This window comes from Sceloporus occidentalis, unplaced genomic scaffold (genome assembly GCF_023333645.1).
Source record: "Sceloporus occidentalis isolate IW3139 unplaced genomic scaffold, rSceOcc1.0.p SCAF_331, whole genome shotgun sequence".
NCBI lineage: Eukaryota > Metazoa > Chordata > Lepidosauria > Squamata > Phrynosomatidae > Sceloporus > Sceloporus occidentalis.
In genome coordinates, this window is record NW_028317311.1 from 535,389 (window position 1) to 561,189 (window position 25,801).

At 42.1% G+C, this 25,801-nt stretch overlaps 2 protein-coding genes across 2 annotated transcripts; both read left to right on the forward strand.

Annotated features, from left to right (window-relative positions):
• The first annotated feature begins 439 nt into the window (after positions 1–439).
• On the forward strand, positions 440–11,307 carry LOC149274434 (glutamine-dependent NAD(+) synthetase-like). The gene is made up of 21 exons (XM_089505533.1): positions 440–524; positions 1,454–1,514; positions 1,926–2,042; positions 2,509–2,562; positions 2,838–2,927; positions 3,132–3,183; positions 3,453–3,541; positions 4,061–4,178; positions 4,495–4,626; positions 4,779–4,853; positions 5,073–5,197; positions 5,546–5,594; positions 5,927–6,029; positions 6,600–6,768; positions 7,160–7,295; positions 7,563–7,669; positions 8,816–8,947; positions 9,421–9,490; positions 9,839–9,964; positions 10,826–11,002; positions 11,254–11,307. Exons 1-21 carry the CDS (start codon positions 440–442, stop codon positions 11,305–11,307), a joined length of 2,121 nt encoding a protein of 706 aa, XP_089361659.1.
• A 1,614-nt stretch (positions 11,308–12,921) lies between these two features.
• LOC149274435 (two pore channel protein 2-like) lies at positions 12,922–25,443 on the forward strand. The gene is made up of 25 exons (XM_089505534.1): positions 12,922–13,087; positions 13,595–13,653; positions 14,427–14,503; positions 14,869–15,046; positions 15,938–16,054; positions 16,351–16,457; positions 16,892–16,964; positions 17,943–18,042; positions 18,446–18,515; positions 19,360–19,420; positions 20,458–20,561; positions 20,856–20,937; positions 21,287–21,373; positions 21,524–21,643; positions 21,938–21,997; positions 22,111–22,239; positions 22,346–22,395; positions 22,893–22,992; positions 23,107–23,178; positions 23,692–23,765; positions 23,860–23,953; positions 24,043–24,125; positions 24,671–24,752; positions 25,002–25,078; positions 25,365–25,443. Exons 1-25 carry the CDS (start codon positions 12,922–12,924, stop codon positions 25,441–25,443), a joined length of 2,301 nt encoding a protein of 766 aa, XP_089361660.1.
• Positions 25,444–25,801: the final 358 nt, after the last annotated feature.

A 25,801-nucleotide genomic window follows, 5' to 3' on the forward strand; every position in this document is an offset into this window, starting at 1 on the left:
CAGGAAGTGAGCAGCGAGCTGGGAGGCGCCCGGGGCGGGAGGAAGTGAGTGACGGAGACAAGTGACCTTCCCTATCGCCCAATTTACAACGTTCCGGGCAACATTGTATCAAAGCAGCTGCCTGTAACCCCTGCCTGCCCGTCTGTAACCCCTGCCTGCCCGCCTCCCTGTCTGTAACCCCTGCCTGTAACCCCTGCCTGCCCGCCTCCCTCCCTGTCTGTAACCCCTGCCTGCCCGCCTCCCTCCCTGTCTGTAACCCCTGCCTGCCCGCCTCCCTGTCTGTAACCCCTGCCTGCCCGCCTCCCTGCCTGTAACCCCTGCCTGCCCGCCTCCCTCCCTGTCTGTAACCCCTGCCTGCCTGCCCGCCCCCCCCCCCTGTCTGTAACCCCTGCTGCCCGCCTCCCTGCCTGTCTGTAACCCCTGCCTGCCTGCCGCAATAATGGGTAGGAAGGTGACTCTGGCGACCTGTTCCTTGAACCAGTGGGCTCTGGATTTCGAAGGAAACTTAAAGAGAATATTACAAAGTAAGTGGACAGTTTAAAAGCCTCTGTGTCTCCAGTGTGCTATAATGTATTATATGATATATTTATATATTATTATTATATAGTATATAATATAGGATTATATATATATATATAATATATTCATATATATATATATATATATATATATATATATATATATGTGTGTGTGTAGCCCCCTCTTAATATGTAAATATGTATTGCCCTTTCACCAAGTACTAGGTCTCCAGCATTCACAGGGTTAATGCAACTATAGGCCAGCAGCGGCTATATATGAATCTCATTTTGGAGGCAGGGAAAGACGATCTCTGGCAGTTGAGCTGCGGTGGCATTCAGCTTGCTTCACTCCCAGCCATCTATTGACCGGTTAAGAGTGATAGGAGTTATAGTGCGCTGCAGCAGAAGCTCCAGAATTTGCCTAACCCTGCGTGGAGGTGTGATCTGGCGTGGAGGGTGTCCTGAAATTCAAGATTGATTGATTGATTCATTCATTCGTTCATTCATTCATGCAATTATTCCAAAGAGCATTAATTCCTTTCAACTAATTGCTGGCAGTGGAGCGTTTTTGGTCGCCTGAGTGAGATTAGATTTTTAATCCACGGCATATTAAAGAATCTGACGTTCCCGTTTCTAGACGATGTTGCGATGATCACAAAAGTAACCAAATCTAATTTTACAGCAAATTTTAGAGAGTTGGGTCCAGGTTTATCAAGAACGCTTTACTTATTTAAGGCGGCATTTCGAAGAAGGCTTGTTAGAAGCACACGGGGATGATTGTGGCCCTTTAAATACGTGATTGTAGGAGGATTCCGCGACACATCTGTTTAGTGAGAACAAATTAGAGCGCGCATTACCTGTAGTTTAGCGAGAATGGATAAATTAAAATTACATGTATTTTTAAGAAACTCTTTTTTTTTTTCTTTTTCTTCTAGGTATAAAGATTGCAAAGCAGAAAGGTGCCCGGTACCGACTTGGTCCAGAACTAGAAATCTGGTAAGTTTTTCTCCAGTAAATTTTCTGAAATATTTAAATAATATTATATTTGTCAAATTTGACTAGATAAAGGGGCAGGAATAGATATTTTGTCTTTCCAGCTATAGAACTACTACTCCCATGAGCGTCATAGGAATTGTAGTTCATCAGGAGCAGAAGCAGGTTGTCTATCATTAATCAAGAACCTGGGATATAAAGTTCCATGGGGTTCTGTGGATCGATTCCCTGTGAAAATAAGGCTGGAATGATAAAAGTTCAGCCACTGGCGAATAAATACATTTTGCTCTAGTTTGACCCTAAAATGAATGATGACATGGTCACCCCATGATCCCTCATCCTCATCCCATTTCGTGTCTCAGTCCAAAACTAATGTTGGAATGCTTCACTTCTTTTTGTCTTTGTCGTCTTTAGCGGATATGGGTGTGCGGATCACTTCTACGAGTCTGATACCGTACTGCATTCATTTCAAGTTTTGGCCGAGCTCCTGGAGTCTCCTCTTACTACTGACATTATCTGTGATGTAGGCATGTGAGTGTGAAATATCTATACCGACCACCGGGGGGGGGGGGGTTAATCAACCTAAGCATCATGGCAGCTTTATTTTAGATTATGGGCTATAAAAGAGGTCGGGTGTCCCGTCAGAACACCCAATAAGAGGTGAGCCCCGACCAATACAACATTACTAAGCTAAGAATAAAAACCTGGCCTTCCAACCCAAGTGCCTTGCCTGTTTAACCCTTTACAGGGAGCTGAAGCCAAAAGGGGTGACTTTCAGAGCTAAAAGGGAATTCCCCCCCCCCACCCTGTTATACACATTTTAGTATTCTTCTGCTACTGTTTAAAATATTTCTCCCTTAATAATAATATTATCTTTAATATTAATTATTATTTAATAATATAGTCAGTCGGTGCTGGTTAGCACATTCACCTCTACTATTTGCTCGTGTGCAACTTTTATAACATTTATTTTGTTTTGTTTTTTTGTCCTTTTCAGGCCGGTAATTCACAAAAATGTTCGTTACAACTGCCGAGTGATATTTCTCAACAAGTAGGTTATTGTTTCATTTTAATTCTGAAATCCCATCACTGGGAAGCCTTGGCAGAATGAGCTGTATGAGGCAGAGGGAACCTAATGTATTTTGGATGAACTCTTTTAACGGTTTACGGATTTCAGTGATACGTACGTCATATCACGCTGTGTCTTAAAGGTGTGCAACGCCTTTTAATGAAGTCTATGGAGGCTGTGTTGAGCAGTGACATTAGTGGTGTTCTATCTATATACTGGCTGTCAATCATAAAAGGGTTATTATATATATTTTTCAGGAAAATCCTTCTGATTCGGCCAAAAATGGTTATGGCCAATGGTGGAAACTACAGAGAGCTGCGTTGGTTCACGCCATGGAACAAACCAAGGTGGGAGAATATTTCCAATTGCGTTACCAGTTTCAGATCACTGGAAACACTGTGCTGTGGATACACATCACTAATTATATATATATATATATATATATATATATATATATGCAGTATATATACTTTATTTTTTTCAAAAGAAAATATCCAAATAATCATCACTATCATACAGCAGAAATATTAATTTATTTGTATGTGTTACAGAGAAGTAGAGGACCATTTCCTTCCTAGAACTATCCAAAGAATCTCTGGGCAGGTTAGTGAATTATTATTATTATTACTTCTTCTTATTATAATTATTACTTTTATATTTTCACCTGTATGATAACAAAAAAAATATTATAAGGAGTCCTGGGGGACTTCACACTCCTGCACCTGTCTTCAAGCAGGATGCTTTCTATTGATGCATCACTATACTACACCAGTTGTGGGGCAGATGCTCCTGACCACTGAGGCTCTCAATCAGAATTGAAACATGTGCTATTGTCTGTACCATCATTCATTCGTTCATCATTTCCTCTTCAGGACACTGTTCCTTTCGGGGACGCGGTTTTAGCAACAAAAGACACGTGCATAGGGACAGAAATCTGTGAAGAACTGTGGTCACCAAACAGGTAAGAGCAGAAAGAAATCTATTTGTCATGAATTCTCATAGTTGAGGTCCTGTTCCAATATCAATCACACTCTCTGCTATGCTGAACAGATACACCGTATCAACGCTGCCCTTTTATGCTTTGCCTTAAATGTGTACTTGTATAAAATGACACAGAAACTGTTTCTGCTTCTTTGGCAATAACCAATCAGTGCCTGCTTCTGTGTCACATGGTAGTTGTGTTCCTGCAGAAAAAATATGAATGTGGTAACATTTTTGATCATTATAGAATTATTTCTGGGAAGGGTTGGGGCACTCAAGAGTACCAGGAAGAATGTTACTAATGCAGCATTCAATGCTTCCTTAATTGTTCCGCCGTATCTTGGCCCCATCAATGCAGCCACCATTTCATTTCTTGCTACAGTGAATAGACCACATTGTGCCCGAATGATCTTTAACCTTCACCCCACTGGGCTAGTTTTTGTTTGAGTTTCATATTTTCCAGCTTTTCATGATATATTTGCTCTCTGCCTTTCTGTAGCCCTCACATTGATATGGGGTTGGATGGCGTCGAGATATTCACCAACTCCTCCGGCAGTCACCATGAACTGAGGAAAGCCCACCTACGGGTGGATCTGGTCAGGTCCACCACAGCTAAGGTACTTCAACGTCTTCCTTTCCCTGTAGACAATGGTTAATGAATATTATTCCTACCTGGCTGTGTATCCCTGCAAGCATAGCAGATGACTTTCAATGTCACCTCATCCCAAAGGACATCTGGATAGCTTGCCAATTCCAAAACTGGGGGCGAGACAATACGAACCAAAAATATATCTACTGCCAGACGTGGGAGAGAACAAGCAAAGACCATTAAACAATCGAAACATTGATACATGTATCCTACACATGGGTCACTGGGTGGATTTGGTTGTTGATATTCTAGAACGGAGATAAATAGAATGTTATGTGTTGCAGAACGGAGGGATTTATCTTCTATCCAACCTACGAGGATGCGATAGTGACCGTCTGTACTTTGACGGCTGTTCCATGATATCGCTCAACGGAGACATCGTCGCGCAAGGATCCCAGTTTTCGCTAAATGATGTGGTAAGATGGTTTTGGGTCTTCAGGAGAACCCTTATATTTACTTAATGATGCTATCTAGGTCTACGTCTCATTGGCAGAATGCTGAAGCTTGAGATATATTTGTGTGAAGAGGTAAAAGGTAACCAAAACTCACAGCTTGCAATATCTTTTAGGAAGTTCTCACGGCAACATTAGACTTGGAAGACGTTCGAACGTACAGAGCTCACATTTCATCTCGGTGCATTTCGGTGAGGACACACGCCATATTTTGATGTGATTTGGCCAGAAATTGTAATCGAGAGATACTTGACATTTTTGTTTAAACAACTGTAACCTGTATTGGCCAAATTCTTCTATGCATCATGAACATTATTTTTGCATGTCTGATTTTGTCTGTTTCACGTTGGAAACACAAAATGCTGCTTTATATAAAGGTGTATTCATTGGCGCTTTATAATTTGGTGCAGGCGAGCAGAGTGACCCCATATCACAGAGTACAAGCGGATTTTTCACTCTCGCACTTTGAAGATGTTTTCACGCTCACTTCTAACCCGATCCAGTGGAAATATCATAGTCCGGCGGAAGAAATCAGGTGTGGAGCTCTATTCTTCTAGCCTGGGGTGTTATATACTCAATAAGGGTTACATATAAATCACGGACCAGCGGAGAAGTCCATTGGTTTCCATAGTAACTACTCCACATTTAGAAAATTTTGACTCTCTCAATATATAACCCCCATTGGTTGTATTCATTAAATCGGTTGTTTATATGAAGATGACTTTGTTAACATGGGGCAGCATACTTCATATTGTCTCACTGGTTTAGCCCAAAGTTTGGCCGTTCATAAGTAAAAATATCAGGGACACAAAATGTTCAATTCCCATGAAAACACCCCAAAGTGCACAAAATAATGTATCGCGGGGATCTCTTTCTGTTACAGCCTGGGACCTGCTTGCTGGCTTTGGGATTACTTACGACGTAGTAAACAGGTAATACAGAATCGGTAGAATCCTCGTGGTTTATTGGTCTTGACACTGGCTGTTACGTTGTTACTTATGATGGAACATCTCATGTTAGGGTGATGTGCAGTTTATTATGAATTGAACAATCTGCTTCTGTAAAGAGGATATTCCAGCCCAATCATGGTGTGGTGCAGCCTCAAAGCACACGTATACATAGTATATACATTTTTTATATGTCAGTAAAATCACTTTTATTGTCGTTTCTGCACTTTTTTTAATATGATTGTGGAGGTTTCATGGAGTTACACGTGCCTAGCGCTATTTTTTTTTTTTTTTTTTTTGTTCTGGATTAATTTCAGTCCGGATTTCTGCTGCCCCTTAGTGGTGGGGCTGATAGCTCCGCAGTGGCCTCTATCGTGTATTCCATGTGCTGCCTGGTTTGCGAAGCTGTGGACGAGGGAAGTAAGTAGAAAAAAACTAAATACTTATTTATGATCAGTTCAGTGGATACTTTATAATAGTTCCCAATCCCAGAGGCTTTACCATATTGATTAACGTATTTTGCTTAGAGATACACTATTCAAACATTCTGGAGGGTTTCGGCTCTTAAGGATAACGTGGAAATCCCTGTCAATTTGCAGGTCCCCAGCATTGGATTACCTTTAAAATTATTTTTTTAAAACAAACAACAAATATATATATATATTTTTATAAACGGTTCTAGTTTTTTTCATAATGTTTTAAGAGAGCTGCATATTAGCCATTTGTATCTGTTATCTGAGCCCGATCTACTAGACAACCCCCCCCCCCCCGACTCCTTATCTGACATTACTGTCTATGGGAAGCAATGGAATGGCCTGGTCTTAATCACCCGGTCGGACTTAAATAATAAAAAATATATATATATTATATTATTTGTTCTGCGGCGCTCTCCCTTGAAATTATCGGCAGTTACTTTTGTTACAGAAATTATAACTTCTATAAAACTAGACTGAATCCTTACATTATCAAGCTAACGTTTCTTCTTTCCAGATCAGGAAGTGTTGAGTGATGTCCGTCAGATTGTAAACGATGAAAAATACAAGCCGGCGCTTCCTCGGGAATTCTGTAATCGCATCTTGACGACATGTTACCTGGCTACAGAGAATTCATCCAAAGACACCAACGACGTAGCCCGGCTGCTGGCAGAACAGATAGGGAGGTACGGGAATGAGATCTGTCTTGTAGGAGAGAACAGTCCCAGGAGAAATCATTAACCTGAAACTAAACTGATTGGTATAAAAACATTATAAACATATTTCAGAAATGACAGGCTTGCAAGTCTGCAGTTACCTGACTCTAACCCCCAGCAGTTTATTTCTAAAATAGGTTAACATTGTTATTATGAGCAGTTTCCCTGTTATCTGGAACTACACCAGTAAATAAATATCTTAAATTCTTGTGTTTTACACACACACATATATATGTATATATATATTTATTGTTTTGTTTATTTCACTTTGAAGTAATTTTTTTATTGCATTTAATTTCATATCCGTTTTCATTAGGTATGAAATGTTAAATAGGTTTTTTTTGTGCATTTTTCTTTTTAGCTACCACCTAACACCTAACATAGATACCGCCGTTAAGGCAATCTTGGGGATATTTAGCGCAGTGACTGGAAAAATCCCCAGATTCCGGGCTCACGGGGGCAGCGTACGGGAGAATTTGGCGCTCCAGAACTTGCAGGTGAGGTCATTCGAATCATGAATTGTCTGGACATTCAAATATATACACATTTTTATTGATTTGCCCTCACACACCTGTTCCTTACAGTAATGGTATATTTATGTAGGATTCTATGTGATGATGTCACAAACGGAATTATTTTCCACTTTATCCACACATTGTACTAAAGACAATGATTGAAAGAATAATTGAAACTTATACAAAATGCGCAGGTATAAGTAAGGCTTGAAAGTGTATGTTTTGCTCACACGCCGCTGCGTTATACAGGCCCGCGTACGCATGGTGACCGCCTACTTGTTTGCCCAGCTTACTCTTTGGACTCGTGGCTTGCCAGGAGGGCTTCTGGTTCTCGGAACGGCTAACGTTGATGAAAGGTCGTAAATATATTCTTTGGTTTATATTTTGCTATTTTTAGATAAAGACTGCGTTAATATTTCAAATTCTTCTATGGTAACGAAAGATTTAGCCCTTCCAGCGCTAGAAGGGTTCACCCTCTTATAGCGAATGAAATGCCAACAACAGCGCAAGCTGAAATTTCAAAAGCATGCCTGTGCCTACCCTCTTGGCATTGAAATGGTTAAATTCTATAGCAAAAATATCTCACTATGATCCAACTTTCCTTTGTAACAGCAAAAAATGTACACTTTCTGATATACTCATCACAGAATAAGCAGGCTTTTATCACTTAATTCTGAAGACATACGTTCAAAAGTTTGGGGTCACTTAGAAATGTCCTTGTTTTTGAACAAAAGCACATTTTGTCCATTAAAATCCCATGAAATGGATCAGAAATCCAGGGCAGATGGGGTTAATGTTACAAATGACTATTGTAGCTGGAAACAGCTGATTTTTATGGAATCTCTTCATAGGCGTACAGAGGCCCTTTATCACTCCCATCACTCCTGTGTTCCAATGGCCCTTTATCACTCCCATCACTCCTGTGTTCCAATGGCCCTTTATCACTCCGATCACTCCTGTGTTCCAATGGCCCTTTATCACTCCCATCACTCCTGTGTTCCAATGGCCCTTTATCACTCCGATCACTCCTGTGTTCCAATGGCCCTTTATCACTCCCATCACTCCTGTGTTCCAATGGCACGTTGTGTTCACTGATCCAAGTATAAGTTTAAAAGGCTAATTGATCGTTAGAAAGCCCTTTTGCGAATATGTTACAGCCAGAAATGTCCTAATTTTCCATAAAAACAGCTAAGTGTCCCCAAACGTTTGAATGTAATGTGTATAGAATCGCATTTGTCTTCAGAATTCCTGGACAACGTTCTACTTTGTGCCTCTGAAATAAAAGAGAAGATAAACGGAATAAGACTGCAGACATTGCGTATTTTACAACATAGGCTTGTAATGCTTAGAATGCGTAAGCAGCAGCCCATCGCAGGTATGATGTTCCCTTATACGGGGATGAAGTCAACGGCACCCTCCTTATAACAAAAACATATGCATGCAAAGGGAATGTCATGTAACGATTTAAGTGATTATTCTGATTATTATTATTATTATTTCAGCCTTCGAGGATACTTTACGAAATATGACTGCTCAAGTGCTGACATTAATCCTATCGGTGGTGTCAGCAAGACGGACCTGAGGGACTTCATTCAATATTCAGCTGACAAATTCCAGCTCTCGGCGCTTACAAAGTGAGTTGGAATCCATTATAAGGGTCCTGATAGCCTGAAGAGGTTAGAAGTAATATTAAATAATTGTAAGGATATTTGCCTTAAAGGGGCAATCTAATGCCCCCGATGCCCCTATTATAGAAGAATGCACATTTACGTACTCTGTGGGTAACCAAGGTTTTATGCATGTGGCCGGGCATATCCACCCAGCGGCATATGGCGCTGTTGGCCACCAGTCCATTGGGCATTTGCCCCAACGTACCAAATGGCCAGTCCGGGCCAGGTACTTTAACACCTGAAAATGAAAGGACCTACCTGACACAGGCCTTCTTCCTCCATTAACCAAAAAGCCTGCATGTGATAATATTAGGAGGCAGTCGGCGTAATTTTGGAGAGCCAAAGCTGGATTTTGGGAATCGGTGTTCGTTTATTCATATATGTCTTGGAAGCCGTACACGGATTAATGCATTAAATGAAGTTCCGCTGTTTTATAGGGTCCTGTCTGCTCCAGCCACGGCAGAACTAGAACCACTCGTTAACGGGAAAGTGTCTCAGAACGATGAGGTAATAGAATGGAACCCCATCAATGTGTTTTCTAATACATGTAACCATGTTACAATCTCAAGGTTTCCAAGCCAATGGAAACAACCGAACACGGCTAGAAGAAGAGGAGGTACACGTGTCTGGCCTTCTGAAAGTACAAGGTGCTTTAAAATTGTAGTATAAGATGTACCTAGCACTCTCGAGCAATGGATCCATTCTGTGTTCCCTCCACGGGCTGCTCACACAGTTGGCGTAAACCCCTGGAGATACTGTTACTTACGTTTGCTCCATTTAAACTGCTTGGTTTTAGATGTGAAGACATTGGAATCATCATCACAAAAAAGTGTGACTTATTGCGTCTCTCTGCAGGTTGACATGGGAATGACTTACGACGAGCTGTCGGTTTACGGAAGACTGAGAAAGGTGGCAAAGATGGGACCTTACAGCATGTTCTGTAAACTTTTACTCATGTGGAGGACAATCTCGCCGAGAGAGGTAATAAACGAATGGACATTTTATTAACATCGACTAACTGTCGCGGGGCAGCTGCTGGAGTGTAATATATGTTTGGTTATTTAGTATTAACTATTTAGTATGTAATATATCTTTGTATAATGATTGGCTGGGAGTTGTGCAAATCAGTGTAATTGTTGTTTTTATTATTATAAGTTGTTTTTTTTCTGCGAGCCCGCACACTTGCAGACAAACCTGAACAAGTTTGACCCCCATAGGAATATATTGGCTATTATATTGTAGACAGTTTTTTTTTTTTTGGTTCTTTTTCCAAACAAATTGCATTTCCTGGGTGTTTGTTTCAGACAAAAATGAGAGGCCTTTTTAAATCCGGGAATTAAATTTGTTGTACGGTGCCCACATTTACTCACACACTCTCTCAGACTCACTCACTCACTCAATTTTTTATTCATTCACAATGTCTCCCTACCTTCTCTGCCGACCACTTCTGCTTCCGCGCTTTGCAACTTCTCCTTTCTTCTCTCTCTTCTTTCTTCTCCCGTCTTTCTTCGCCCGCATCTCCCGTAACCTCCCAGCGAACTTCCGCCAAAATGGCGGAGCTTCCGGCGACGTCCCCTCCCCCCGTGTACTTCGACTGAAAGTTCGTAGCTTTTTGCTTCGTTTTCATCAGTTTCATGGAGTGGGGTGTCTGGCCTCGTTTTCAGAGATTCTTAGGAATTGATGTTTTAGATCAATACATTTAATAATTAATACATTTATAAATATGTTAAAAATGATCATTCTAATGGATTCTTTACTGACCTTGAAATTTAGAAGTGTCCAATTTTTTAAATAAAAGCAAACATTTAAGGTTATGGAGATATGTATCTTGTTTTTTTACAGGTTGGAGAAAAAGTAAAGTATTTTTTTAGGCTGTATTCCATCAATCGGCACAAAATGACGACCCTCACCCCTGCCTATCACGCAGAGAGCTACGGCACCGATGATAACCGATTTGACCTACGACCTTTCCTCTACAACGCGGGGTGGGCTTGGCAGTTCCGCTGCATAGATAAGGAGGTACGTATCTGCCATTTTTGTAGGTGCCCCCCTGGGGTGCATTTTATACATGCGCAATCTGTCAGATTGTAAGCTCTTGAGAGCAGTTTCCTTCACACCTTCTACATTACCCCCTTGTACTGCACTACAGAATCTGTTGGCACCATGTAATTAAAGCTGATAACAATAGTAGTAAAATTATTTTATTTTTATATGTTTTTTTTGTTTGTTATTTTTTTTTTTTTTTACAAACTATTTTGTTTTGGTTCCAGGTGACTCATCTAGAAGGAAACGTGAAGGATAAAGCTTTTGAAGAATTGGATTGACCATTAATTTAAGAATTCTACAAGAACCGTAGCGAAGATCTCCAAATCGAAGCAGGAAATTCCTAAAATAATTGTTAAGCAAAATTATTATTTACAAAAAGAACAACAAAAACAGAAAACAGACAATATCGCTACTTCTAGAACGTGTATGTGAATAGTATTTTTCTCTGATAGGGAAGGCTGACACCTTCTGGCCCAGGGGGGCAGGTACAGTTGATTAGCCCTACGGCCACGCTTATACTAAAACCTACTCAGGGGTAGCTCATCACACCTACTTCATCGCATATCATCACACCTTCTGTCTACCTCACCTCCTCACGCCCCTTACCGTGTCCGTATATATGGACACCTCACTGAGTGGGCGGCTCCACGTCTGACTACCTCTGGTTGAAGAATTTTGGACCTGCAATTTTGCTGATTGTCCCCCCGGACCAGCCAGCCCCCAACGTCGAGCTACATAAAGCGATACAGAAACTATTTTCTACGCCATTAACCCATCGGCCATTGTTTTGGTGTCACGTGACAATTACCTGTTCCTGGCAAATATTTTCAGACAGAAGAGTTGTTTCTGGGTTCGGGTATTCAGTAGTTCTACAAATGAAGTTTCTAATCCTGCGTTTGGTTATAAAAGTGTTAAATTCGGCAGTGTCTTTACTGTAGGATATGCTACGTATATCGTTGTGTCAGGTATTGGCGATAAGCACTCAGGTTTATCCGGCATTTATCGGAAAGGGATGATAATACAATTTAATAAAATAATTCACCATAATGTACCATTCAGAAAAAGTATGATAAAAAAAAATGTTGACGCTGCAATAATTAAAGGAAATGTTCTAAATGTGTTTTTTTCCTTCTTCCTAAAAAAATATACCCTTTGGTGGCTCGCTGGGGGGGGGGGGGGGGGCTGGGGCTAAGGGTCTGATGTGCCCAGGGAGGGGGCAAGCACTATAAATATATTTAGAACTTGGCACATAATATAATAAAGGCTACTAACACAATTTTTGGCAAAACAATGACCCGCCGTGTGATTGCTGCCACGGGGTTATCACGGGCTGTGATACTCTTTAGTTTTATTAAATATTCTGAACTATATTTTAACAAATATTGTAGAATAAATAAGATGCCTTTATATCAATACAATAATTAGCTTGTTTTAAAAATAAAAACTAAAATAAGTTTAAATAATAATAATAAAGTGTTTTGTTGCTTAAAATCTGTTTAGTCTAGAATTAGAATTACAATACAGAAAATTCCAGGACCACAATCTCTCAGTGTCAACACTTCTGGACTGTGCGCTTCTCGGCATAAATAAGACATATTTATTTTTCATAGAAAAGTAGACTTTTGAGTTGTTGCCGAGCCTGCTGGGAAATGTAGTCCAGAGTCCCTCACATACCGGTAGCCAACGCTCTGACTGGAGATAAATTGGAACTACACGTCCCAGCAGGCAGTGCGCGATCGGGGAGTTCCGTGTTCCAGCGGGGAGGGGATGCGCTGAGAGTGAGGGATCCCGGCTCAGTGTGTGTGAAGTGCAAGCTCTGGGGTCAGCGTTAGGACTCAGAGGGTATCCCAGAACTCGCCTGCAGAGGAACTGCCCCTGTCTCCCACCCACTGATGGAGTCGGATCCTTTAATAACCCCTCTGGAGAGGAGCTGGTGCGCTAATCCGGACTTCGGACCTCACGAGAGGCTCCCAAAAACCAGGACTTGCTCCTACTCATCCACGGGCTCTTCGGGATGCTGCAGCTTGGAGCAAGGGGCCCCCGAGCCCCCCAAACACGGTGGGACCCTAAAAAAAAAAAACCTACTTTATAAATACATCTGTTGTAGGACTACAACTCCTATAATGCTCAGCCAGCACCCTAAAAAGAAAAGCAGTGGGCCTATGACTTGCTTGGAAGTTGCATTCTAGTGTGTAGAAGGGTAGCGTTCCAGCAGTTGTGGGAGTACAACTCGTATTATGCCCAGCCAGCATGGATAAAAGAAGAGAGAATGGGCCGGTGACTTGCTGGGCATCTTGAGAGTTGTAGTTCTGTAGGAGAAGATTAAGGTCATGGTAAGGACACTGATTAGCTGGTTAACCCATAATTATGGTGCTTTATAGAGGGTTAAGGTGCCACAGAGTGACGTAATTGCCCCTGTGCCGTGGGGTTCGTTGGCCAGAAGCAGCAGGACTTTGTGTTGAAATTCGTGGCTCTTCCCTGTTAAACGATGTGTCGCGAGGGGCGTCGCCGGCTGATGGCTTACTGTGATGTGATTGATAAACTGCTACTTTTTATGCAACGCAGGTGAAACCGGCGAGCTTTACGTGAAGCAGGCGGTAGTCTTTATTGAAGACGCCATCCAGGTGAGTGTGGCTTTGCTTGTAAAGTGTATTATACAGCAACTCACAGGTATTTTGGGTGACTAAGGATGATGGGAGTTGAGTAGGTAAGCTGCACTTTAGCCATAGGGAGAGTGGATTTTGTTCTCAGGTGGTTAAGCTGGCATTCTGCGCCGGGCATCACTGGCAGAGCATGATAGGGATTGTAGTTGGACAGCTCCGGTAAGGCTAAGCCGCGTACCAGATATATGGTAGCCGTCTTTTTGAAGACGTGGATGTTTCCTCCCAGCTCTCTACCTGCGACGAGGAGGAAGCGCTGAATATTTATTTTGTTTCTATGAAGCGCTGCACCTCTGGGGTTAGGAGTCCTTCCAGCTTTCTGTCTCGCTCTGCTGTCTCTGAGTTATTTGCGTGACTTAATGTTTTCATGAATACATGATATTTTTTTGGCGTTCCCTCCCTGCGATGTCCTCTCCTTAAAGGGGACGTGGGAATCCCCCAGCGATGTCAGACGCGAGTCACATGACTGCACATGTTGCAGCTGATTTGCGGTCTTTTCAGCAAATCCGGGACACCGGAGAATAAAATTGCGGGGGTCCGCGGGACTGCAGTCTCAAATCCCGCTGCCCCACCGAGCGCTACCTCTGTCTGGGTGAAAACGGGCTAGAGTGGCAAAATCAGGACTGTCCTATGCAAAGTGGGACTGTTGGGAGCCATGCTAAAGACAAGATGCCCCGGACAGTGTATGGGTCATATACATACTTCTATAAGTTGCCTTGTTTGTGTTTTTCTTCCAGTATCGATCCATAGACCATCGCGTGGATCCGACGTCTCTCTGCCTGTATCGCTGGTATTACTCCGACGTCTGCCAATGGTGAGAGGTTATTTTATCTGTGATGTAAGTGGGGTACGGGGTATGTAAAGCAGTCCAATGCTAGCTTGTGTGGGCTCTCACGAGGGTCTAACACGGTGGCAAGGCCGTTTTAAATTATTTAGCGGGTGGTAGATAAGTGAAACAGCTTCCCAGCAGAGATGGTAGAGGCTAATATAGTGAGGGTATTAAACATGCATGGGATCGGCATATGGCTCCTGAATCTAGGACAAGGTTTGAGTCTTTACAGCAGGAGAAAAGGGTAGATGAGTAGATGGGGGGGCCGAATGGGGCTGATTTGCCATGAATTTCAGTTTCTATGCTTTAGGAAACCACTAAAAGGGTTTAATTGTCTGTTTTTGTCGCAGGTTTCTGAACGTGACGATATGTGTGAACCTGGCGCTGGCTTTTGTGGAAAAACCTTCGTCGCTGTCTATCACGTCCGACGTCCGTTATCGTAAAGCTCCCTGGGAACCTCCTTGCGGTGCGACCGAGAGCGTGGAATTCGTAACGTTTCTTATATTTGTCGCCGACGTCTCGGTGAAGGTGATAATAATAATTCCGAGGCTTCCAGTCGCCTTCTGATTCATAACCGAGTGTATATATCGTAATATATAAAATGAGTGCGCGCGCATGAATGTGTCGTCATTCATGCATTTAAAGGGACTCTGAAACCTCTTAACTATCACACAAATATATACATACCGGGGAGCTTTCAGGGTTTGCCCCGGAGTCTCAGGGATTTTGCCCCAACCTCGGGGTGAAGGGGCAGATTCTGAGCGTCACACAGCCTGGATCTGACTCATTTCTATTTTTACGCTGCTGTGATCATATAGGAAGACTTTCAGTTGGTGATTTTGTGTTGTGAGCGATACATATCTTTAAATAATAAGACAAGGTTTCTATGAGGGCCGGTATTGGGGGGCTGCAGTTCGTGGCACAGAGAGTGTAGAGAGCTGGGGATGGATGGCACAGACGGGCTGTTTGAGGATAAGATGGCACAGACAGGCTGTTTGGGAACAAGGCTGGCACTGGCAAACTGGTGATAAAACTGGCACTGTGGGACACGTTTGCGGGAGGGGGCCCTGGGCAAATTTTACACCGGGGCCCTGTTTCTAGTTAGGCCCCTGGCTGAAGTAGGGGGCTGGCTTGTATTGGACGAACTGCCTCCTCTAAATGTGACCATGCTGACGTTTTAGCCCAAACGGCCTTTATCAGGGCTTACAGAGATACGCTTGCCCTGATGAAGGCTGTTTTGGCTGAAACATAATATTTCTGCTCTGTCCGTCTTCTGTTTGGATCGTCTGCGCCTCACGTTCTGAATCTTCTTGTTTCTAGGGCTGCGTTTCGTGTTCTCCTGCCTGCTTCTGTTTTCCTGAGTTTTCTTTTTGTCTAAGCCCGTCGTATAAACCGCGTCTCTGTCCGCTTTTCCCGCAGAGCTATCTGGTGGGTTGGAAGGAGTTTGTGAAGAACAAGTGGCTGCTGAGCTACATCGTCGCTCTGAGTGTCTCGGTCGCCGACTGGACGGTGTCTCTGTGCTTCATGTGCGAAGAGGTAACCGGCGGGGGGGGGGGGGATAAGTTTCTCGTGTAGCTGTGAATGGATCGTTGACTTGTGTTTGCGAGCTTGTAAGCCTCTTTCCCGACGTGTTCCAGATTAATTTTTTTTATAGGTGTTATTACAGCAATTTTTTTTTTTTTGTTTTTTGCCCCAAGATCCTGCCACCCATGGACCCCAAAAAGGATATATTTAAAGCTTAATTGGTTACTGTCCCACTGGAAGGGGGGGTATTTGCCCCAACCCTATGGTAATAAAGTCTTATCGGATAATATTTTCTTTTCCTTTTGCAGGGAATACGAATCCGGAGACTTCTACGGCCTTTCTTCCTGTTACAGAATTCTTCATTAATGAAAAAAACTCTAAAATGCATAAAACGAACGCTACCTGAAATGGCCAGGTAGGGGCGCAGAGTCATTCCGCGGGGAGGGGGGGGGGTAATTGGCGCATGCACACACAGGTTTATATATTGACTGTAATCACGTTTGGCATGTAGCGTGAAGAATGGTATTACTGTATTGAGGGGGGGGGCGCATTGCGGAGGGCCAGATCCAGGACCGCCACTGCTTGACGGCCAAATAGCAGACATTTTTTTTTGCCTATATTTTATTGAGGGCAAATATAATTTGCAGCATTAACCCCGTCTATGCTGGATTTCTGATCCATTTCATTGTGTATTGGGTTCACATATGAAGAAACGGTGAACATAAATGTGTTTTCCTCTCAGAGGAAGAAGTATCGGGCGTCACTTTTTCTCCTGAGTAAGTGGGTTTTATATGTAAACGTGTATGATCCGTGTGGCGTTCTCTAACACGCGTGTTTGTCTTCTGATAGCGTGATGCTGCTGCTGGCTCTGCACCTCTGCCTCTTTACAATGTTTGGAATGCTGCTGTTCGCTCACGCAAAGGTAACCTCGTAAAATGGGACTAACGCCTCGTAAACCTCACCGGCATGTTTATCGCCTGTCATCGTCTGCATAAAACAAGCTCCCTTTTTTTTTTTTTTTTTTTTGTAAATTAATTAGTTTTCTGTTACCAAGGTAACGACCCATTTCCGTTATGCCCTAGGTTCAGTCCTCTGGAACCGTAAACTATGAACCAACCTGGAACACCCGCCATTGCTTGATTTGACCCCCTAGAGTGTAGTACGTGGGCCGGGTTGGTAGATGCCCTGTAAAGCTGGACCTGTTTACTGGTCTCGTAACATATAATCGGCGTTCTTAAATATCACAGAACTCATGATCGTTATCATTTAAAAGTTTGGGGTCACTTTGAAATTTGCTTGTTTTTGAAAGAAAAAGCAAATTTTGTCTATTAAAATCACATGAAATAGATCAGAAATCCAGCGCAGACGGGGTTAATGTTGTAAATGACTATTGTAGCTGAAAACTATTTTTTTAAATAGAATCTCTTCATAGGCGTACAGAGGCCCTTTACCACTCCCATCACTCCTGGGTTCCAATGGCCCTTTATCACTCCCATCACTCCTGGGTTCCAATGGCCATTTACCACTCCCATCACTCCTGTGTTCCAATGGCCCTTTATCACTCCTGTGTTCCAATGGCACGTTGTGTTCGCTGATCCAAGTTTAAGTTTAAAAGGCTAATTGATCGTTTGAAATCCTTTTGCAATTATGTCATGGCCAGAAATGTCCTTGTTTTCCATGAAAACAGTCGAGTGACCCCAAACTTTTGTACGGTAATGTGTGTGCAAAGCAAGTATTGGATTATTGTCTGGGTCTCCAACCTTTTTAGATGTTGGCGATGAGAATTATTAGTAGTCTACAGCTTCACTTTGCTTCTTAAGACATTCAGACCTTAAGCTCCGTGTGACTCCATAGGGTGTTCAGTTCGCTTTAATTAATCCCTTTTCCGACTCCATCGCAGGATTCTAAGGTGGATATGGAATGGCAGAGATATTTCCGTAACTTGCCTGACTCGCTGACATCACTCCTGGTATTACTAACAACGGCAAACAACCCTGATGGTGAGGGATTTTTTTTTTTATTTTTTTCTTCTTTTCTGTATTGTGGGCACAAAAAATTAAATGTTTTTTTTTATATATATATTTTATTTGTTTTTTTGGAATTCCAGTCGGATACTCGGGATACCAAAATATAACTCTTCATTTAGGACGTATGTTTTCTCCTTATAAAGAACCGTAATACCGGCACAGTATGGATCACAGCTTATTGTTGGCGCTATATAAGTAAAAGCTAATAATTTTATTAGATTTCTTGTTTGAATACATTTTAATTTTGTCGATCTTCAAACTGAGCTCCTGGTTTTTTTTTTTTTGTTTTGTTTTTTTCTTTCTTTCTATGGCAGGCATTCATTTATTTGGCTGTTTCATTGACCTTTTTTAATGTTTCCCCTCTTTCTTTCCGTAGTTATGCTTCCTGCTTATTCTATAAACCGAGCGTATTCCATCTTCTTCGTTATCTTCACGGTTATCGGTAAGTTTGCTTTTGAGCTGCTTACGGTGTGTAATTCACCAACATTCACGGATGGCGTTGCTGTAATAGGAAACCGTACCCTGCTGAGCCCATAGCATTACCTGTCCGGGCCGCGCAGAACCGGGAGTGGGGGGGATTTAGTCTTATTTTTTATTAAGGCAATTTTAAATCTTATGGCTGTCAAAATTAATATATGGCGTATAGATATGTTACAAGTCTGGGTGGTTACAATAGCACGGGTATTGCAGACAATTTTAATTAATTTTATTTTTTTTATATAAAAAAAACCTGAATATACTAATTATTTGATACTGCTCGGCTAAGTATACGTCAGAAACTGTATATTAATGAAAGCACACGGATCAGCCAGAGAACTTACAAAAAAAAAACTTCTTCTAGTATTTGACACGTTGACAATTGTTTCAGGTTCTTCCTTTTTTATTTATAGCGATTTAAATTCCGTTATCGACCGGGAAGCTTTATTAGTTGGGCAGACTAGATTAGATTGGCGTCACTTTCTATGTTTAATATTTCTATGTTTATTACGACGAAGGGAGAACTTAAACTTAACAGTAACACGAGCCTGATGGAGATGGACTTATACGGGAGGAGAAGAGCTCCCTGCTCTTGTGAGCTTACAATCTATTAGGTCACTGCTTTGGTGACTCTTTGGTTGTATGAAACCCAGTGTTATAGGATTTAATGTCGGGTTTTATAGCCATTCCCATGCATTGGCAAAAACTAAGCATGTTGTGCTCCCAAAAAAAAAAAAAAGTGTATCTTCTACCATCTCACAAGCTTCTTTTGAGTTGCCTTTTTTCTTTATGTTCTTTTTCTATCAAAGGAAGCCTGATCTTGATGAACTTACTGACGGCTATTATATACAATCAGTTCCGAGGATATCTCATGGTAAGTGTGTGTGTGTGTGTGTGGGTTGTTTTTTTTTTGTTTTGTTTTTTGTTTTTTTCCTTCAATTCAGTAGAAAAGAGTGGTGGAAACGTTGGCTTGTGCTGTTAATTATTACTGTATTTGCTCGATTATAAGACGAGGTTTTTTCCAGAGCAAATGCTCTGAAAAATACCCCTCGTCTTATAATCAGACCTCAAATAGGTCTGACTATGAGACTATCGCTGCGGGGGATCTGGATCCTCCTATGTTATGCGCCCCCCCTCCAACTTACCGGTGCTTCTGAGTCCCCGGTGCTTATGCCGGGCTGCATGTAGAGCGCTACGCGATTTGGGGGAGCTCTACATGCTGCCCGGACTAAGCACCGGGGGCTCAGATGCAGGGGACCTGGATCCTCCTGTGTTATGCGCCCCCCCCCCAACTCAGAAGCACCGGTGAGGGAGGGGGAGGGAGTGTTAAATGGGGGGTGTAAGGCATTTCTGGAGGCAGAGTGCCAGTGAAATGCCTTTTAACCCCTTTAATGCCACTCTGCCTCTTGAAATGCCTTTTACCTCCCTATATGCCACTCTGCCCCATAATATGCCTTTTAACCCCCTAAATGCCAGAGTGGCATATAGGGGTATAATGTATTTCTGGAGGCACAGTGGCATATAGAGGGTTAGAAGGCATATCATGGGGCACAGTGGCATTTAGAGGGTTAAAAGGCAAATCATGGGGCACAGTGGCATATATGGGGTATAAGGCATTTCTGGGGCAAGCCTGGGGGGCGATGTGCATAACTGGGGGGGCAGGTTGGAAAAAAAAAAAAAGGAAATAAAAACAAAAACAAAATATTTTTCTCAATCGTAGCTTTTATTAACAAACAATTGTTTACATAGTTTACATGAATAACCATTTACTGGTAAAACTTTTTTCCTATAGGGTCGTCTTATATTCAGGCTTTTTCTTTTTTTTCATTAATTAATATTCAGATTTTGGGGGGTCGTTTTATAATCGAGCAAATACGGTAAATTGATTTACATTCCCCCCCCCCTTCTCAGAAATCGGTGCAAGCGTCTCTGCTTAGGAGAAGACTAGGAATCCGGGCTGCCTTTGAAGTGCTCTCTTTCCAACGAGAAACTATGAACCGGCCTTCCGATCAAACGTACGTTATCCCGCCGGCCTAGAAATCCTTTACGTTTTTTATTTTCATAAGAAGTATTGGGTACAAAAAAAACAACACAGGAGTAGCCAGGTCCAGCGTGATGAGGATCCCTCTTAATTATGTTTGACGACTTCGCCTGAGTTTTCTTGAATAACAAAAATGATGATCTGTACCCTAGAAGTATCTCTTTGGAGGAAAACTCATGCTAACTTTGACTTAAGTGAATCCTGCGTCCACGCTGTTTGAAGAATCTGCTTGCTCGCTCTCATCGCCGTCTGCTTGTTTTCTCTGTAGGGCTTGGGTTGATAACGAGACCTTTTTAAGTGTTTTGGAGAAAGTGAAGATGGACGGTTACTGCAAAATAGCTATTACCGAGGTAAGGTGGATATATTGAGTATGAGGAAGCGAGTTATTCCTTTGTAGAAACCAATGGTTCATACAAAGTTAGAGGGACAGGTGGCTCAACTTTACCGGCTGAGAAACATGGGACGTTAGCCCCAGCTTGGCCTTCTGTTAGCCCCATCTTGGCCTTCTGTTAGCCCTTTCGCCGGTAACGTTCAAATATAGTGCCTTAACCATGTTTTCGATGATGGCATGCAACGTTCACCATAGGGGACAATATGGAGACCCATGAGCGGAGCACAGAAAGCATCCAGTTAGGGTGTAATTCCGTTTTGTTTACCATGGACACCGCTCTGACTATATTTCTGTATCTTTAATATCAGAAAGTCAAATCTTACTCAGACGGCGTAATATCAGCTGAACGCTTCCAGAAACTATTCGACGAGCTCGACAAGGACCCTGTCAGGCAGGTAATACACACATTGATGAGGTTGTTTTTTTTTGTTTTTTGTTTTTTGTTTTGTTTTTTGTTTTTTACAGTCATTACCAGTGGTTGGGAGTGAAGGAAAGCGCTTAAGATACATCGTATGTCCTATAATATTTTGCATGGTTACTTTCAGCACCCGCCGCAGCCTTATTACGAATCCCGGATTCTGCAAGTTGCACAAATAATCGGCAGCCATCGTTACTTTGACTACCTGGGAAATATCGTGGCTCTGGCCAATCTTCTCTCGATTTGTGTAAGTGAACGCATTAACACCGCCGTGTTCTTTTGTCAATTTACCCGTAACCATGGTGATGGTGACATCGGTGTAAGTGGCACGGATTATGGAAGTCACCTTTGCCTGTTGGCCACTTAAGTGGTTTGGCACAAAACCTCATTGCTTTCTGCCCCTTCTGTAACAATTTTGTACATACCTTTAAAAAGAAATTAGATTTAATTGTAATTCAAATTTTATATTCATGAAGGTATTTTAATTGTAAGAAAGCCATTTACTTGTATTAAGGAAACGTCCTTTTTTTTTGATACCCAGGTCATCCTGATGATTGACGCAGAGAAGCCTGGAAGCGAGCGAGATGATTTCTCCTTAGGAGTGAGTATTTCGATTCAATATGTGTATCAGGATACGTTATGTTTTAGTCATGTCATTAAATCTTTTTATATTATGTATATAATATATATTTTATTTCTTAATTTCCCCCCAAGGCCATCAATTGCTTTTTCATTTTGTACTACGTACTGGAAATGGGGCTGAAAATATTTTCCCTGGGGTTTAAGCGCTACATTTCCTACCCAAGCAACATATATGATGGACTGCTCACGATAATTCTACTGGTACGTGTTCATACGATGTATATCTCTGTTTCTAAACATTTAAGGTTTGTATTCTCCCAACACCATTTCTATTTCCCTATTTATTTATTTTATTTCATCTTTTAAGGTCTTGGAGGTTGCCACCTTCGCGTTATACAGGTTTCCTCATCCCGGCTGGTAAGTTTCAGCAAATTAAATTTCTAATAGGGAGTATGTATGTATGTATGGGCCATTGGCTCACAGGAGTGATGGGCGTGATAAAGGGCCATTGGCTCACAGGAGTGATGGGAGTGATAAAGGGCCATTGGCTCACAGGAGTGATGGGTGTGATTTTAAAAGGCCTCTTTAGGCCTTTGAAAATATTCTGTTAAAATAGCCATTTACAACAATAGCCACATCTGCGTTTTATTTCTGATCAATTTCATGTTATTTTAGCGGACAGAATTATCCTTTCTTAAAAACAAAAACAAAACACCAGACAAGGACGTTTATACGTGACCCCAAACTTTTGAATGGCTGTGTATGTAATATATATAATGATAGAGGGAGTTTATTGAAATGTATTCAGTGCTGACCTCCGTTATTGTATAGGGAATATTTATTTTGCAGTGATACTTCCCGCTTTAAGTCCTCCTGAGGATTTATCCCACGTTTTTAATGCCTGTATATTTTAGGAGGCCTGATATGGAGGGAGTGCTGTCCCTCTGGGAGATGGTCCGGCTTGTCAACATGTTCATAGTCTTCCGATTCCTCAGGATTATCCCAAATATGAAGGCATGTATCAGAGAGAGCCTTGGTGGCCTTTTTTTATTATTTATCATTTATTATTGTTTATTTTATATATGCGTTCTGTAAATAAACAACTTTTAACTTATTTTTTTCTTTTAGGTCATGGCTCTGGTGGCCGGCACGCTGGTGGACCTAGTGAAAAATTTACGGGCGTTTGCCGGAATTTTGGTGGTAAAACAATAAAATGTGTCATGTTGGTTTAGAACGGTTAGAAATGGGAATTTCCGCAGGATGATTCTGAGAAGGGCCATCTGAAGTTGATGGTCCCGGATCCACCATGAGCTGGACCTAGCTGATCTTAGGATAACAACTGTGGACCATTGTGACTCCTGTCCTCCTGATGAAGATAATTGGAGTTATATTGTAACATATGGTTGTTGGTCATAGTTGCCAATCAGAGCTACGAAACACAAGCCAAGTGTGATATGTTTGTAGGAGATCAGCTGCTGTTCTTGGATGCCCTTATTTTAAGTCCCCAAGTTTCTCCATGCGGTGGCTGCTAATGACCAGTGTGGTTAAACTCAACCCGGCCATCATGCCCCATCGGTTTTAAGACTTGGGTTCATCTAAGGTTTTGGTTCTTGGATTGTTGCGTAGAACGGAGTGCGGTCCGGCGGACCCTTATTTGATGAGCAGATCGTATTGTGTATAAACTCCAGGAATCGCCGTTCTCTCCCTCCGCAGGTTGTGTATTATGTCTTTGCGATAATCGGCATAGACCTTTTCCGAGGTGTGTTACCGACTCCAGGGAACTCAAGGTGGGTATTTTACCTTTCATCATCTGCTCTTCTTGACGGCTCGTTGTCTGTCGTGGCCGGTGATTCTAAATGAGCGTCTCGATTCTGTCCTCAGTATTCCCACCAACAGAACCGAACGTAACGAGACTCTCCAGTGCGGAACCTTCGAGCAACTGGAATACTGGCCAAACAACTTTGATGATTTTGCCGTAAGTACTATGTTCTTGAGTGCTCTGTTAGGGCGCCGGGCAGCCTTTTTTATTTTTTATTTTGGTTAAAATCTTGATATCTGTTTCAGGCGGCTCTCGTGACCCTGTGGGATGTAATGGTGGTGAATAACTGGCAGGTCTTTCTAGATGCCTTCTCCAGATACACAACACCGTAAGTGTTCTATCTTCACAGAACCGTAAACGTTATTATAGGGCAGGGGCGTCCAACCTGCGGCCCTCCCAACCCATCGGTTTATTGATGCCCAAACAATTTCCCCATTTAATTCTCTTAACGCTATAACAGGGGCGTCCAACCTGCGGACCTCCAGCTGCTGCAGGACTACATCTCCCATAATGCTCTTTCAGCTAACGGGCTGGCTGAGGAGGATGGGAGATGTAGTCCTGCAGCAGCTGGAGGTCCGCAGGTTGGACGCCCCTGTTATAGCGTTAAGAGAATTAAATGGGGAAATTGTTTGGGCATCAATAAACCGATGGGTTGGGAGGTTCGGGTAGCTATGTTGACATGCGATGATGGGGTGCAGGGGTTAGAATATGGCGGTGCACCTTGAAGATAAAATGAGGAGGTGACATCTACATTAATATGCCTCGCGTAACGGCTCTTGAGCGGCAAGCACCTTTTACATATGTGAATTGGATAGGGTTGCGCATGTCTTGCGGTGTCACCGCTGAATTTGTATCCCCCTTGTTTACTTGCAGGTGGTCGAAGCTTTACTTTGTGTCGTGGTGGTTGGTTTCCTGCGTAATTTGGGTCAATCTGTTTGTTGCTCTGATTTTAGAGGTAAGACGGTGCTGTCGCGTATGATATCGCATATAGATTTAACTCGAAAAGCCTTCTTTTGTCTAAGCGGGATTCTAGTTATTTATTCTTTTTCAGAATTCCACCAAACACGTCTGTGTGCCTGACCGTAATGTCCGTTTTAAGGATAAAAAAAAAAAATTTGGTTTAAGATGTATTTGCTTTTTAACTTTAAATAATAAAAAAAAAATATATATATATATATATATTTATTTTTTTTTACCTGTTCAGAATTTTATTCACAAATGGGATCGTAGCAACCGACCCGAGCAAGTGGAGTATCACATGACGGTCCAGCTCATGTTCAGGTGAGACGTCTCCGTACGTTCTTAAAAACGCCATTATTCAAATTCCAGTAAATAAACACATTTAACCCCTTGTTTTCTATCCCATGTTATAACATCTTTGTCTTGATGTGTCAGGCAGGTTGGCCATAATATATATATATATATTACAAAGCCCTTAGCTGCTCGTTTAAATGGATGGGTGAAATGAGAATAATTCTGATCTTGGTGCTGGTATTGCTTCTCTGCTTCATCATTTTGTTCTTTTAAATGTTCCAATTTAATCATTTTTTTTTAATCATGCTTCTAGGGAGGATTTGGAAGAGCCAACTGATGAAGAACTTCTGGACAGACTGCATCATCACCCTCACCTCCATCTCTCTAGATGACCATAAGGCTCATATACTCTTGTAACGTTTTTGGACAAAACCGTAAACTTGGGGCACAATCACTTTAAGCCGCCATGCCAAATCCACTGCTGGAAGTCTGGACGATGCCCTGCATAAAGATGGAGGACGGCGGACAACGTGTGTCATGTTCCGTTAAATGTCTTGCCTAACCGTTGGGGTGGCGGGGCTACGGACGCGTAGGTCTTACTTAGCGAAGATATTGTTTTCCGTTCTGTTGCTTGGATCGCACTTCTTGCCTTAACTATTTTAAAGGGGGTGAAATATTTTATTATTTTGACTCTTATGGACATATAGAGTGTTTGTTTTTCTTTTATTTTTTCGTTTGGTGGGATAAAAT

What these genes read in the sequence shown, in the direction of transcription:
- LOC149274435 (XM_089505534.1), top strand. Translation starts at nt 12,922, where the DNA reads ATGGAGTCGGATCCTTTAATAACCCCTCTGGAGAGGAGCTGGTGCGCT. An exon ending in ACGCTACCTGAAATGGCCAG is followed by an intron (nt 16,458 to 16,891) that starts GTAGGGGCGCAG and finishes GTCTTCTGATAG; the next exon opens with CGTGATGCTGCTGCTGGCTC. An exon ending in GGATTATCCCAAATATGAAG is followed by an intron (nt 22,993 to 23,106) that starts GCATGTATCAGA and finishes TTTTTCTTTTAG; the next exon opens with GTCATGGCTCTGGTGGCCGG.
- LOC149274434 (XM_089505533.1), top strand. Translation starts at nt 440, where the DNA reads ATGGGTAGGAAGGTGACTCTGGCGACCTGTTCCTTGAACCAGTGGGCT. An exon ending in ATTATCTGTGATGTAGGCAT is followed by an intron (nt 2,043 to 2,508) that starts GTGAGTGTGAAA and finishes TGTCCTTTTCAG; the next exon opens with GCCGGTAATTCACAAAAATG. An exon ending in AGTTTTCGCTAAATGATGTG is followed by an intron (nt 4,627 to 4,778) that starts GTAAGATGGTTT and finishes AATATCTTTTAG; the next exon opens with GAAGTTCTCACGGCAACATT.